This window comes from Geospiza fortis, unplaced genomic scaffold (genome assembly GCF_000277835.1).
Source record: "Geospiza fortis unplaced genomic scaffold, GeoFor_1.0 scaffold29, whole genome shotgun sequence".
Taxonomy (NCBI): Eukaryota; Metazoa; Chordata; class Aves; order Passeriformes; family Thraupidae; genus Geospiza; species Geospiza fortis.
Genome location: NW_005054349.1, coordinates 4,762,852 through 4,777,000, shown reverse-complemented (window position 1 = coordinate 4,777,000; position 14,149 = coordinate 4,762,852). Strand labels below are relative to the sequence as shown.

Below are 14,149 nucleotides of genomic sequence, written 5' to 3'. Positions count from 1 at the left end.
AAACTGAATTGAGAAATATGTAAGATCTGCTCTAAGGTGTTGCTTCTCTGTTTTCTGGTGCTGGATCCCAGCTGTGAGGTTGGGAGAGGCAGCTCAGGACACACCTACAGCAGGAGCTGGAGAGAATCACAGCATCGTGGAATTGTTATGGTTGAAAAGACCTTTGAGATCATCAAGTTCAACCATAAACCCAGCCCCGTGTTCATCACTAAATCATGTCCTCAAGTGCCACATCCACATGTTTTTTGAACACTTCCAGGGAGTGGTGACTCCACCACTTCTCTGGGCAGCCTGTTCTAACGCTTCATAACCATTTCCATGAAAAACTTTCTCCTGATTCCTAATCTAAACCTTCCCTGGTGCACCTTGAGGCCATTCCTTTTTCCTGATGTTGTAACTGATGATATAACGACGGCTGGGAACATCATAAGAAATCCATTTATAATTCTTTTAAATCCTCACAATAAAGCATGAGCTATTTAATCCCATAATTGGGAAAGAAATTAATAAAATCTATGTTTTTCCCCTACGTGGAGGTTGGGACACAGGAGCCACAGAAGTGGTGGAGAAGCCCCTGCCAAGGGCCAGGATGGCAGAGCTGCAGTCAGTAAGTTTGTGTTGGATCAAAACAGCAGCACTCAGACTGTAAACTTAATTTGAGTTCCAGTGGTCCATAAATAGATTTCCAAAACATGTCTATTGTCCAACCAGGGATTTATTTATAAACTGAAAAAATAACAAGACTGAAAAAAACCAACGCAAACCCTTCCTTGGCCAGCAGCGTGGACTGGACTGTGCTGTGTCTGCGCCTGTGTGCACCAAACGAAATAGACCCTTCTGTGAAGTCCAGTTCGAAAAAGTGTTTAAAATTAGTGTTTCCCTGCAGTGGGGTGGTGCTGGGAGAAGCTGGCTCTTGAACAGCCAGCACAGTCCTGGCTGGAGCTGAGGCTGGAATGCTGCCTGCTCACTGGACCAAGGTTCTGCAGCATCATCCCTGCCTCCTTTCTGCTTATTATCTTTTAGCTGAGTTCTTTTTTTAATTGTTTTAATGATTAAAGATTTGGAAGAGAATCTAAAATGTTGCAGCATTTTCTAGAAAGTTTATTCCCACTTTGGGGTTAAAATTTTATTTTTGATTGATTGATTTGTTGGCAAACATCACCTGTTTGTACTCTTGGCAGCTTTGATGTGGTTTCTCTTGTGTTACTGACATCACTGATGGGAGTTAGATTAAGAACAGTAAATTGAATTTCTGATGTGTACTAAAGTGAGGGGCGATACTTGTTCACAATTCTACACTCATTTTTATAATGTTATTTTGTGCCCATGCTCTGTTGAAAGCTTAATGTTTCACGATTGGCTTGTAACTGGAAGAGAAGGGAATCTTGATACCCAGTGGATCTTATAGCACAAGATCACAGTGTGTGGTGAGACTCTGCTTAATCACCAATAACTTGCCATAAAGCTGTTTCTGTCCTGGAACCAGACCCTGAAATCCAAACCAAAGAGAAAATAGATTTGTTTCATTAAATGTTCCTTTCAGTATTATCTTGGGAACATCAGCAAGGAGTAAAATATCTCCACTCACCTTAGGAGTTGTTTTTCTCCCAAGTGTGTGTTGAGGCAGGATGTGTTTCTGTTTCTGGGGTTGGGTGAAGTCCAATGGGCTGTTCTGAGGGCAGTGGGGACTCCAGAGGATGCAGCCCTTCCTCCCTGCAGCCCTGGCTTCACCTGCTCCCACTCCTTCTCCTTCTATCCCTCTGTCTCCATCCCACAGGGATTTTCCCCTGATTTCTACCCATCCATTTTGCCCCCAGCCTCTTCTCTTCCTCACAGCTGTCTGTCCATCCCTTTCATTTCTCTGTTCCTATAATGTTGTGTCCCCATAAATGCTCCTGCCCCACCAGGGCTGGTCCCGAGCCCCAGGGCCCTGCCGGGCTCCCCAGCTCCTGCGCTGACTCCAGACACGTTCCCAGCTCTCCCGCTGCTCTCGGCCCTGCACAATGTGTCAGGAGCACTCGGGATAAACAAGGATTTTCGTGTTTGCCAACTGCAGTGAGCTGCCCTTCACGGGCCAGAGCGGCTTCAGACATGACAGTTGTTTATACTCAGGCTGAGGTGCGGGGTCTGGGAGGCGCTGGCCGCTCTCCACGTGGGGGAGGTTGTGTGGGCAGCGAGTGCTGCTGCTGACAGGCGCATCCTGAAGAGAGGCTCCTCGCTCCTTCCCAAACATGGGCAGCAGGAACCGTTTTCCAGCTCCGTCCCGAGGAGAACATGTGCCCTTTCAAGCAAGACAAAACACCCTGAAGCAGCAGCAGACGTCTCTTGCTCTATTTTCAGCCCTTCCCTCACAGTGCTATTCCGCTGCCTGTGATTAATGGAAGTTTTCTAAATAAAATCTCATAAAATAACAGGATCTGGCAGCTCGGTGTGCCTGCTGCCCAGCAGTTGGTGCCCTGTTTCTCTGGAGCATTTACTGCTCTTGTGTAAGTGCTCATCACCGTGGCTGGAGGATTTGTCTGAGGAGCTGGGAGAAAACAGTGCTGCTTAATCTCCCAACGGTTTTTTTGTCTGGCCAGAAAACAAGGGTTCCAGACTTATATTCCTCATGCATCAGCACCATCCTTGCTCTTCTGTAGAGTTCTCTAGAGAATTACCTCCCTTAACTACAGATGGCCTGAGAGCAACAGAGACCAAACTTCATGCTTGCCTTACAATGGTGCCTTTTATAGAACAAAAAAATACATTTCCAGCTTTGTTAGCTCTTCAAAGACAAGCAGAGAGGGTTGTGATCACCCTTTGGAGCCACAGTTAACAGTTTGGGATGTGGTTGTACCTCCTGGAGCTGGAAAAACAACCCAGAGATTGTGAGATGCTGGGAGGGTGTGAGGATGTATGTGTGGCTAAAACAATCTAATAGTCAAAAGGATTATTAAAAAAATGAAGTGACTTCTCACGGGATCAAAATGCTGATTTCTGTCCAACTCAGAACTCTTGTTTTACATGGCAGAGTGTACAGGTTAATGGTAGAGTGGGTAAAAGCTTTGTTTTCTCTAATTCCTTAATAATTCTGGAGCATCTCAAAGTGTGTTCTCACTAAACAATGCATTTTGGATAAGTTAAGGACCTGAGAGTAATAAAAACTATTTGGATCTGAAATTTAGAGATTGTAGGAAATGGTTAATTAAACATGTAACTGGTTCAAGGAAAAAAATTTACATTTACTACTGGGTCATAGTGACCAAAGAGTTTATAATTCCAAAGACTTTCCCTTATTTTAGCCCTACAGAACAGTTCATTAATGGAGTGCTCCCTTTTTTCCCCTCTGAGCTGTAGAGCGCAACAGAGAAAAGCTTCCCCTCCTGCTGCTGTTAGAGGCAGGCAAGGAAACCTCTTACCCAGAGCTTTGAGTCTGCTGAGAATGTTTTTATACATCCTCTACACAAGTTATTTCCTCGGGGCGGTATTAACTCCTCCAGTTTGATTTATTTTTAGCCATGATGAAAATTAGCAATATCCTTGTGTTTCAGGGTGCTCACACAGCGAGTCCAGCGGCTCCTGTGCTGACGTGGTGGGAGGAATCACCCTGGCTTCTCAGCAGGCAGCTTCCCTGCTGGAGCTGGGAGCACGTTTCCCTCTGTGGGAGAGCAGGATCGGTCCCTCTGAGCTGGATGTGCCCCTCCCGAGCTCTGCTTGACCCTGCCATGGATAGAGCAGCTCCAGACCTCAGGGAGTGCCTGAAGATTCCCTTATGGATGTGCTGGCTCTGTTCCCCGGCCCACATCCTTCAGGGCAGCGCTCTCCATCACACTCCCTGCTGCTCCTGCTGCTCCCGGCTGCCCGTGGGTGCGGGGCTGGGTGCCCGTGGGTGCGGGGCTCTGCAGGCCGGGTCTCAGCCCGGTGCCCGTGGGTGTGGGGCTGTGTGAGCCAGGGCACGGGCTCCATATTTGGCTCTGGGCTGGCTGTCCCTGACCCCGGCAGCTCTGGGTTTGCCTGTGGCCGTATATGGAGTGGCTGCTCCGGGAGCTGCGGCTGACCTGAGTTAGCACTAGCAACATCTGTGTGAAACGCTGCTCCTGCGGCACTCGGCTCATTAGGGTAAAGCCAGGCCCTTGGATTGGCTTTGCAGTGAAGGGGGTAATTTCAAGAAAACAAATTTTCCATTAAATTCTATTTTTTTATTGTTTGCTAGGATGTGCATGGTTATAATCTCCTTTGTGGTGCTGAAGTTATGCAGAGGGAGAGCAGAACATTAGCAGAACATCTCTGTGTCAATAAGTCAGTAATTCATAATGACAATAATAAAAACCTCCTTCCCTGTGCAGAGCCAGCACCATACTTGCCACACAGATCCTGCTTTTCCCTTGGATGCTGTGTGAATGTACAAGGATGGGTGGCATCAGGTTGGGACCTCACCCAGCTTCCCTGACAGAAGTTAGGATGGGGATGTGGGGTCACAGCTCTCCAGGGACTGTGCCTGCCCTGCAGACACCCAGGACACAACGGGAGAGGGGTGTCTGTGCACACAAGTGTGAGCCACTTCTCTTTTGTCACTGAGGTGGACAAAAGCCTGGACTCTGAGAAGGAATGGGGAGGTTCAGCCTGTGCTTCCAAGGGCACAAGGAAGCATTTTGTACCTCAAATGTGCCTCCAGCAAACTCCACTGCACCTGAAAAAACAACGTTCTGGCCAGCACAAGGGCCCTGCTCACAACTCTGCTTTTAGGTGGGCACCTTTAAGGTACACAACACTCACATTTGTGTAGGGACAGCATCTTTACACCTGTTCTGTTTTATAGGAGCCAGCTCTGACTCTTCAGAAGATACTTTTTCGTTCTAAGAATTTTCTTACCATTCCTGTTTTCACCCCCTGATTTCTGCATCGAACCCCAGAGCGGCATCAAAAATAATTTCACTGATTTTGTTTACCTTTATCTCCCTCCCTCCTTCTTTTGTGACAGATTAAAAAGCAGCAGCAAGATGTGTTAGGCTTCTTGGAAGCCAACAAAATTGAATTTGAGGAGAAGGACATCGCAGCTAACGAGGAGAACCGGAAATGGATGCGGGAGAACGTCCCCGAGGACAGTCGGCCTGCGAGCGGGAACCCCCTGCCCCCCCGGCTCTTCAACGACAGCCGCTACCTCGGGGTGAGGGCTGCTGGAGCCTCCTGTGCCCCTCAGCTCCAGCCTCCTGTGCTCATCCCTCAGCTCCAGCTCCCCTGTGCTCATCCCTCACCTCCAGCCTCCTGCTCATCCCTCACCTCCAGCCTCCTGTGCTCATCCCTCACCTCCAGCCTCCTGTGCTCATCCCTCACCTCCAGCCTCCTGTGCTCATCCCTCACCTCCAGCCTCCTGTGCTCATCCCTCACCTCCAGCCTCCTGTGCTCATCCCTCACCTCCAGCCTCCTGTGCTCATCCCACTCCTCTTCCTCACTGCCACCTCCTGTGCTTCACTGCAGTGAGCAGCAAGGCAGGGCTTGCCCAGCTGCAGTTGCCCAAACTGGGAAGGCTGTAGGAGGTGTTAGACATTTCCTCCCATCTTGGCTTTTAGTAATAATTCCCTCCACTGATTCTTGAGTCTTGAGTTTTCGAGTCACACCATAAGAAAGATTAAAATGTAGACCTCTTGATTTGGATCCTACCTTGCAGTACATACTTAATTTTCTTTTCCTGTGGTTTTTTTCCCATTTTATGGCTCTGAAAGTTGCCAGGCTTTTTAATCCTCATTTTCCCCATGATTGTGAACTAACACCTCAAAGAAATCTGGTCCTTTTAGACCAAGCTTACGTTCTGTAGCAAGTTCAGAGATCTGTTCTGCCTGTGTGGGGCTTGCCAGTACCTGTGAATCCCAGATCTCATGAATTGATATCTGCCATGATCATAAATCAGTTTTCTGATCCTTCTTGGGATGAGCTCTGTGTGCTGCTGTGGTTCACTAACTCCAGTGCCTTGGACAGATTAAAACTTGTGTTGCAAACAAAAATCCTATGTAATTATTTTAATGCTTGATCAAAAGTAAGTTGCCCTGCAGTACTTGTACTCAGCAGGCCATGCTTGAATGATTATTAGATTAACTGTTAGTTTTATTTTTAAAACTTAGTATCTTCTGAACAGAGCTCACAGTGTGCATTCCTCTGCTCCTTTTGAAGTCTGTTTCTGACCTGCACAGTCCGTAAGTCAAGACCTGCCAGCTCTGGACCTTTGTGAGACAAATCTGTGCCTACTGAAAGAAATTATTCTCAATGTGCCAAGAAAAATTCTTGCTTGTAATCGAAGCAGAACTTGAAATAATATCCACAGTGAACTGTTGAGCCACTTAGCTCTCAAAATTTTACTGACTGGTTGTGACATGGAAAAAGGTTGGTTTGGAGTGACAGACATAAGGCTCAGTAATTACCTGAGAAGGGGTTGGTTGCAAGGTTCTTGCTATGGTTTTATTTCATCCCCAAAATTTTGATTGATGTCATGTTGAACTCTTGAAATTTGGTCAGTTTCTGTTGCTGGATTCAAGTTGCTACAGTTCAGCTTTCAGGAAAGTAAAAGTTAATTCTGTGCCCAGAATTTGAACCTCTTTCTGTCTTTATCTGATGCCTCTCAAGCATGAAGTTCCCTGTTTGTTCCATCTGATGCAGCACAAGTGGCAGAGCAAAGAGCAAATTGGCCTTCCTGGCCCATGCACAGCAGAGGCTGAACTGGAGATGCTGTGTGGGCTGGCATGAGCCCTGCCCCTCAGGCCCAGGAATTCCTGTCCTGGGAGATGCTGTGGAGCAGGCTCATGGCCTGTGCACCAGCCAGATAAACAATCCCTTTGTTATCAAGCAGCCCCAGTCCTGTCAACAGAAGGGCTTCAGGGAGGATTTACCATAATCACACACATTTTTATCAAACCAGCACACGAATGCTGCGTGTGCAAATGGAGCAATAATTTGATATCCCTGAAGTCCAGGCAGCTGGAATCTTCTGGTTCCTGTACTTTGTTCTGTTCTGGCTGCAGCAGCCTCTCCTTAGAGCTGCCCCCTCAGCTGCTGTTCCTTAGGCTTTTGCCTCCCAGACAGTCAGGAATCCAGAGCAACATGCCCTAAACAGCTCTCCCTGGCTCCAGCCTGAGATGGAGCTGCTGCCTGCCTTGGGCTTCCCAGCCAGAACTCCTGCATCCAAACATTGCCCAGGAAAGATGGAGGAGCTGGTAAAGTTACAATCAGTTAAAAATGGAGAGCAGGAAAGTCATTGGATTGATCCCTGCTGAGTTCAGAAGTCGGTGTGAGGGAATTGTGTGGTAACTTGGACAACAGTGAGCTTGCACAAAACTTGTGGGTTCCTTTAGATGGAGTTTGGCAACTGCTATTTCTTATTTATTTATTTATTTATTTATTTATTTATTTATTTATTTATTACCTTAATTTTCCTGGGAAGTGGCTGTGTGTGTTCAGGGCATTTGTAGTGCACTGTGAGCAAACAGTGCCACCCCATTGCCTTCACTTGCACAGACTAATCCTTAGTGGGAAATGTGATGGCAAAAGTGCACTCGCAGTGTTAAAGTTCCAGTTGAACTTCTGACAGATTTAAGAGCTGGAGTCACAGTTGCACAATTGCCATCCATATCAGGAGTCAGCAATGACATCTGGGAACATCAGGGTTTCTGATGACAGGGTCCAGGCTCAGCTGCTCCACACCAGACCAGTTACACCGCCTGCCTTGTGTGGAGTCTGTCCCTTTGGGAGAGGCTGGAGCACCTCACAGCAACACCTTGTTGGTACACAGAATGAATTCCCAGCTTGTCCCTTTCCAGCCTGACCAGTTTGTGTGCTGTTAGTGCTAATGCCACATACCTGAGCTGATGCTGAATTTTGCATTCGGGCACAGGAAACACTTTGCTTGGTGTGGGTTGGGTGATACCCTAAACTGACTTGAGATTATTTCTGACAATTCACTCCTCTGTCTTTTATTCCCCCTCCCTCCTGCCATGGTGAAGGACTACGATGCTTTCTTCGAGGCGCGGGAGAACAACGCCGTGTACGCGTTCCTGGGCTTGACTGCCCCTCCTGGCTCAAAGGTGGGTGAGCACCTCCTCGCAGGGAGCCTGTGGCTTTCACCTCCTCCTCTGCTCACAACAGGATCTGGTACACGTGCTGTCATTGCCCCCATCTATCTCCCTGGGAGATACTCAGTCTCCAGAGGCTCTCAGGCTTCACTTTCAAAAGAGTGGTTAATATTTGCACTGAAGAATGCATAAGAAACCTAGATGAAAAAAATTATCCCAAAATCAAAGAATGTTTTCAATTCAGTAAAAAAAATTAAATCATGTGAAATTTTGATGAGATTTTTCTGCTAGAAAATCCCTTGAAACCAGAGTCACTGTTTCTGAAATAACATGTCTTGCTTCAGAGTAATTTTTTCCTCTGGCTTGTTATCCAAAGCTTATTTTCCTTTGCCAATTACGAACTGGGTTACTGCTTTGTGGATGCAATGGGCTGGAATTCTCCTTTTGATTTTGATAGGATAAGACAAGCCTGCTTTATACGTTTCACTTGACAGCAGCAGGATCCTCCAGGTCACTTCCAGCTTTCCTGTTCCAGTGGATAAACGCGCCGCTCCCTTTCAGCTCTACTCATGTACGAGTCCAAGGTCGTGCTGTGCACATCACTAAGAGACCTAATTTTAAAGGTGGATGGTGATCCATGAGCAGGGAGCACTGCAGGTTGTGGGGCGGACTGAAGCAGTTTTGGGAGCCAGATTTCCAGCAGTAGCTCCACTGGGGATGGTGTGATGAGGAAAAACTGCCTCGTGCAGAGCTGCCCAGAGCAGAGGCTGGGATATTCACCTCAGCATTACCCACTGCTGGCATCAGACCAGCTGCACACAGCGCCACAGTCCTGGTGAAGTTCCTTGGAACATCTGCACTTCACTGCTCAGCAGTGAAGGAGCCAAGGAACCAGGGGGGATGCAGGGAAGCTCGTGCCTTTCCCCTGGGAAGTGCAGTGGTACCAGAGAGCAGCTGCTGCCATAACAAATCAGGTCACCTGTCTCAGTAACGTTGGGAACGTCGCCGCTTCCCAGACCTGCTGGGTGGCAGGAGCAGCCAGCATGGCTGGCAGGAGCTCTGCTTATGTCCTAAGGGATGCTCCAATTCTGTCCTCACCTAAGGAAAAGGTGAATTTTAAACAGAAGGGACAGAACACAGCTGTACCTTGCTGAATTTCCATGTTGTGTGGGGCTGATGACAGTAAATAACCTTTGCAGTGGTGATCTCGTACCCCTTTTGTCCTGCTCTGAGGCTGACTTTGGGAATCCCTCCCACAATTAGGATGTCCAGTCAAGTCAGTTGCAGGCTGCTGAGGAGGGTACACAGATTTGTAGGTGCTGAAATTGATGTTTCCAGCATAGCTGTGTGCAGCTTGGATATAATGCTATAGGGAATGACATGGCAACTGCAGAAAATGGCAGGAGGCTGGGAGCAGCCTTGGCAGGAAACCTCCATTGGATGCCATCAGGAGAGATTTGGAAATTATTTGATCCTCAGCACAAAGGTTTGATCTTAATGCTAAACAGGACTGGCTCAGAAGTGAGCATGGTAAATTCAAGTAACTATTTTCTGAGCCCTGATGGTTTGGTTTGTCCTTTGGATCTACAAACTCTGGAAACGGCTGACCTTCAGTTTTTCTTAAACATCTCTACTTCAAGCAATATGGGTGGATTTTAAAGGGAGAGGGTTTTGTGAGTTAAAAGCTATGTTTATTTATTTATTTATTATGGATTTAAGGATTGAGAGGATGCTCAGTGAGGGGCCTTGAAGGAGAAATAAGGAAAAGTATGAAAGGGGGACAGTGTCAGGCAAACTGAGTGTCAGAGAACTCAGCCAGTGTCAGTGTCAGAGAACTGAGCCTCTCCCAGATAACTTGGAGGCCTACGCCCAAGGAAATGGAGTTTGACCTCTAAGAAAAATAGGTTAGTAGGTTACTTGTACCAACCTTCCTGGGCATGAGGGAAATACCAGGAATCCTCTCCAGCTTTCCAGTGCCTGTTCTGAAGAAATGTACTTTGTATTGAAGACAAACAACCAGTGAAGTGTCACCATTGCAGTGCCCTGGGCTGTTTAAGGGAGTTGTTACAAAGCCAAGGGAACCTTCTCCTCTTTCTTACCGTTCAAAGAACCACTTGTCTTTTAGAGAATATCAAACACACTGCTTTTTTCCAGGCTCTGTAGCTCTTTTTGATCTTCCTTTCATTGCTCACCTGCCTTTTGTGCCGCGGATGGCCGGGATGTCCTCGCGCGAGGCCTGTGGGTGCACGGTGACATCCGAGCCCTGGTGACATCCTGGCCCTGCTCTCTGAGCTGTGACAGGCCAGCAGAGCAGAGCACAGGCCAGCAGGGCAGAGCACAGGCCAGCAGAGCAGAGCATGGGCCAGGAGCATGGCAGCTCCAAGCCAGGCTCTTCCCACGCCCTGGGTTCAAAGGCAGGATGAGGGCAGTGAGCCAGGACAGCCAGAGTGAGCCACCACGTCCAAAATACAGAGATACACGTGGGACTTCCTGCCCTGCAAGCTGGGGTCACCCACTGTGTCTCCTCCTAAAAAAATCATACAGACCTCTTGAAAATTCCCCTCTTAGTCCTTTCTCCTCATGTGTTTTGTTTATTTAGCAATGCTGGGTCATGGTGACAATGATATGGAATCTGTTATCTTGAGTATTTCTGTGCAGTCACAAAAGCAAATGGCTCCAGCACATCTTGGCAGATGTTGAACTTTGTCCTTTCAAATAAACCAGGCTGTCCCTGCTGAGGTGCTGCACTGAGGGCATTGGGAATTCATTTCTGATTCATCTCCTTCTAGGTCATGGTGCTGCTAGCAGGTAATTAAATTAATCTGCAGTCAAAAGTACACTCGGAGAAACCAAAGGGAAATTCCTTTTGCATTTCTTCTGTTGTCATTCTGTTCCCATTTGTGATCACCTTTCAAAGGCTGAAAGAAGATTTAAAAATGCAGGTTATTGCTTTACAGTGTTCCTTTGGAAACATACTGAGAAACTACTAACGTGTAATTCTTCTTTGCTGTTTCAGGAAGCTGAAGCACTGGCCAAGCAGCAAGCGTGAATTTCAACTGCCTTAAATGTCTGTAAAGGGAATTTCCACAGCTTTTTATAAAATAGTCCAACTGTCTCTGCTTCAAGAAATGTAGATGTGATTTCTAACATTTGATTGGTGCTTGCAGCATTCACTGTCCATAACACAAATTGAACACAGGATGGAAATGGGAAATTCAGGGTAGGAAGCCAGGAGTGGGTTCTGATGGAAGCTGAAGCAATCAGACATGAATGAGTTACATTTAGTTTAAACTGTCCTGGCAATTCATCCGTTTTGTGTAAACTTAAAGAAACTATTTTAGTACTAAAAATGTAGATGGGTTTTACCTAGAGATCCAGCTATTTAAACTATGGAAAACAGCATCTAAAACCTCGTCAGATACTAATTTAGTGCCTGAGTTGCCTCAAAAATGTTACTGAGTTACACAGTAAATTTGCAGTGTCTTTCCTGGTTTCAGATGAATTTGTAGGTGGTACTGTGTAGTTTAACCATTGTAGTCACTTTGGAAAGTTGTGTTTGTCTTCTGTAGAATGGATATTTAAGGTTTGTATTGTTACAGTTGTACAGGTGATAAAACCCCCAACAAACCCCATGTACTTCTCATTTAAGTGATCTGTGTGGGCTCTTTGGACAGAAAGGGCAATGGACACGGGTCCCTCCCAGCTGCCTAAGCACGAGCAATGACACATCTGGGCAAGATTCAATGTTGCAAACAAGCCAAAACAGCCAGAAATGGCCTTTCCTTACCTGTGTAAGGGTGAAAGCCTTTAATGTATTTCTCTACAAAAATACCAGTTCACACTGCTTAGAGCATTAAACATCTCACTGCATGTTCAAGTAGCCATTAGGTTCATATAGTATTTTTTCAAATGAGGAAATAAATGTTTGAATAGCAAAAGTTACTGTAATTAAGCAAGACTTTTTTTTTAAGGTTGAAAAACTTCATTTCCATTCTTATTGCCATATCATAAAACTATTATAGGAATTGCAAATCTCTCAGTGTCTTGTGTGGGTGAATTTACCACGTGCAATATTAACCTGTGTGTTCTCCCAGTGCTCATGAGGGAGCCTGTAATTCCTGGCCATATTTTAATTCCTGATTTGTCATTTTGGGAGCCTGGGAAGCAGTTGGAAGCTTGTGCTTACAAAAGCAGCACAGCATCACGAGGCAGAGGGATGGATGGATGGATGGATGCTGCCTTACCTTAAAGATTAACACACACACAAAACTGTGCTTTTTTATTAACACCTTTTGTCAGGAGTTACTGCAGTTCTGTGAAATTTAAGATCTTTTGGGGATGGAAGTTTGGTTATATTTTAAATCCAGCATCAGATTTTTGTTGTTCACTATGATTTCATCTTTTCGAACGAGGTTGTTTTTCTTTCTTAATATTGGCCAAATCTTTCTCTGTGTCTAAATTCCTGCTCGGGTTTATGGGAACTGTGGAATACCAAGTGAAGGGTGGTGAGGAAAGTGGGATTTGACACACAAGTCTCTGTACTACCCACAGCAGTTTGCTGTGCTTCCTGTGCACGTTTGGTGAATTACAGCCATTATTTTGGAGAAGCTGTAATTAAAAGTAGCTGCCAAATTCTGTCAGTTCAGTGACCCAAAACATTCTGAAACGAGGTCAATCCCTGTCTCAACGGTCAAGAAAATTGCCAAGTTTAAGAAAGCAAAGTCACTGCCCTCGTGTGTCCCCCCCTTGCCATATGGGAGCATTCAAACTGTATCAGCATTCCTAAGGCAGCTCTGGCGAGCCAGGCTGAATTATTCCTTTGTCCGGGGAACAAGGCACCAACACAAACTGAAAATACCCAAAATCTCTTTGTTGTGTGTGTAAAACTCGAGTTTTTTGATGCAGATCTCTTGCATGACTTTAGGAGTGCCAGGAATCTGTTACCTCTGTGCTGGTTTTTTCTGTTTCCATGGGTGCAAGAATTGAATTTGTTCTTTTCTTTCTTATTTTTTCCTATGTAGAAAGCAGGCATTGAGGATTGAACCTGTATGTTAACCATTCCTGTATCATTCCAATAAAGTTGGTTTAGAACACTTTCTCACTCCATGACTTGTTTGCACGTTTTGTTCACAGTTTGAAGTTTGAAGCTGAAAGAAGTGAAATTTTCAGATGAAAATATTGCTTTTTAAAAGTTCAGGATTTATACAAGGTGAACATCAGGGATCTGCTGCTGAGGGTGAAGTCTGCTGGCTTGGATCTTTCACCTGTTGCAGCTAATGGGATTTAATTACCAAATGGGATTTAATTTAGGATACACCCACCCAAAACAGTGTGTCAAAGTTTGGGTTATTTCCTCATTCTCCTGCTTTCCCACTCCTTCCCCAGGGCAGGGACAGGTTGGAATTGGCTTGGACACAGCAGCTGCTCCCACAGGAGCTCACCCAGCCCTCCCCTGCTCCTTTCCAAACTGTAATTAATTAGCTTTATGCTCCTCCCAGCAGGGAGCTGTGCTGTTTTCTATTTGTGTTGCCACAGGGCAGTGCAGGATAAATTTTAAACTAAAACTTCACTTACACCTTCCCTGTTTGCCAGGTAGATCAGCAGGTACCTCCTTCCTGCTTCACGTGCTGAAATTCTGCACCCCCTGCAAGATCTGCAGAGCTACAGAAATGACATTCTCTGCCTCTGACCTGCCCTGGGATTTGCCCAAACTCCAGACTTCAGTTCACATCCTCTGGAGGAAACAAAAACTTGATTTTTTTCAGAGTGGTTGGTAATTTGTACAGGAGCAGCTGAAGCACAGCCAAGCACCATCAGGGACAGGGGATTATTGCTGGTCCCTCTCATTTGTCCTTCTGTGCTGTCTTAGAACTGGTCCATGGGATGGGAAAAGGGCCAGCAATGCCATTTCAAAGTTGTAATGAATCCCATTTACTCCCCCATGTATCCACTCTACTTGTGCCACTCAGAAAAATTGCTGCTTTCCTTCTTTTTTTTTAATTAAAAATCCTAAAAACCCAGTTGTTATTCATTAAAGTTCAATGAAAATAGTTTCCCAAAATCTTTAAACACCAAGCTACACATGTGCGTGCAATGTGTGACAACTTTCC

General features: G+C 46.0%; 1 protein-coding gene across 1 annotated transcript; it reads left to right on the top strand.

The window, feature by feature from the left end:
• Window positions 1-4,965: 4,965 nt before the first annotated feature.
• SH3BGRL (SH3 domain binding glutamate rich protein like) lies at window positions 4,966-13,145 on the top strand. The gene is made up of 3 exons (XM_031058794.1): window positions 4,966-5,146; window positions 7,971-8,051; window positions 11,056-13,145. The coding sequence occupies exons 1-3, from the start codon at window positions 5,060-5,062 to the stop codon at window positions 11,086-11,088; spliced, it is 201 nt and encodes a 66-aa protein (XP_030914654.1). The 5' UTR covers window positions 4,966-5,059; the 3' UTR covers window positions 11,089-13,145.
• The last annotated feature ends 1,004 nt before the right edge of the window (window positions 13,146-14,149 follow it).

Excerpts from the sequence above, each read along its gene's own strand:
- SH3BGRL (XM_031058794.1), top strand. The coding sequence starts at position 5,060 with ATGCGGGAGAACGTCCCCGAGGACAGTCGGCCTGCGAGCGGGAACCCC. Across the intron at positions 5,147-7,970 it reads ACGACAGCCGCTACCTCGGG|GACTACGATGCTTTCTTCGA; the intron begins GTGAGGGCTGCT and ends GCCATGGTGAAG. Across the intron at positions 8,052-11,055 it reads CTGCCCCTCCTGGCTCAAAG|GAAGCTGAAGCACTGGCCAA; the intron begins GTGGGTGAGCAC and ends TTGCTGTTTCAG.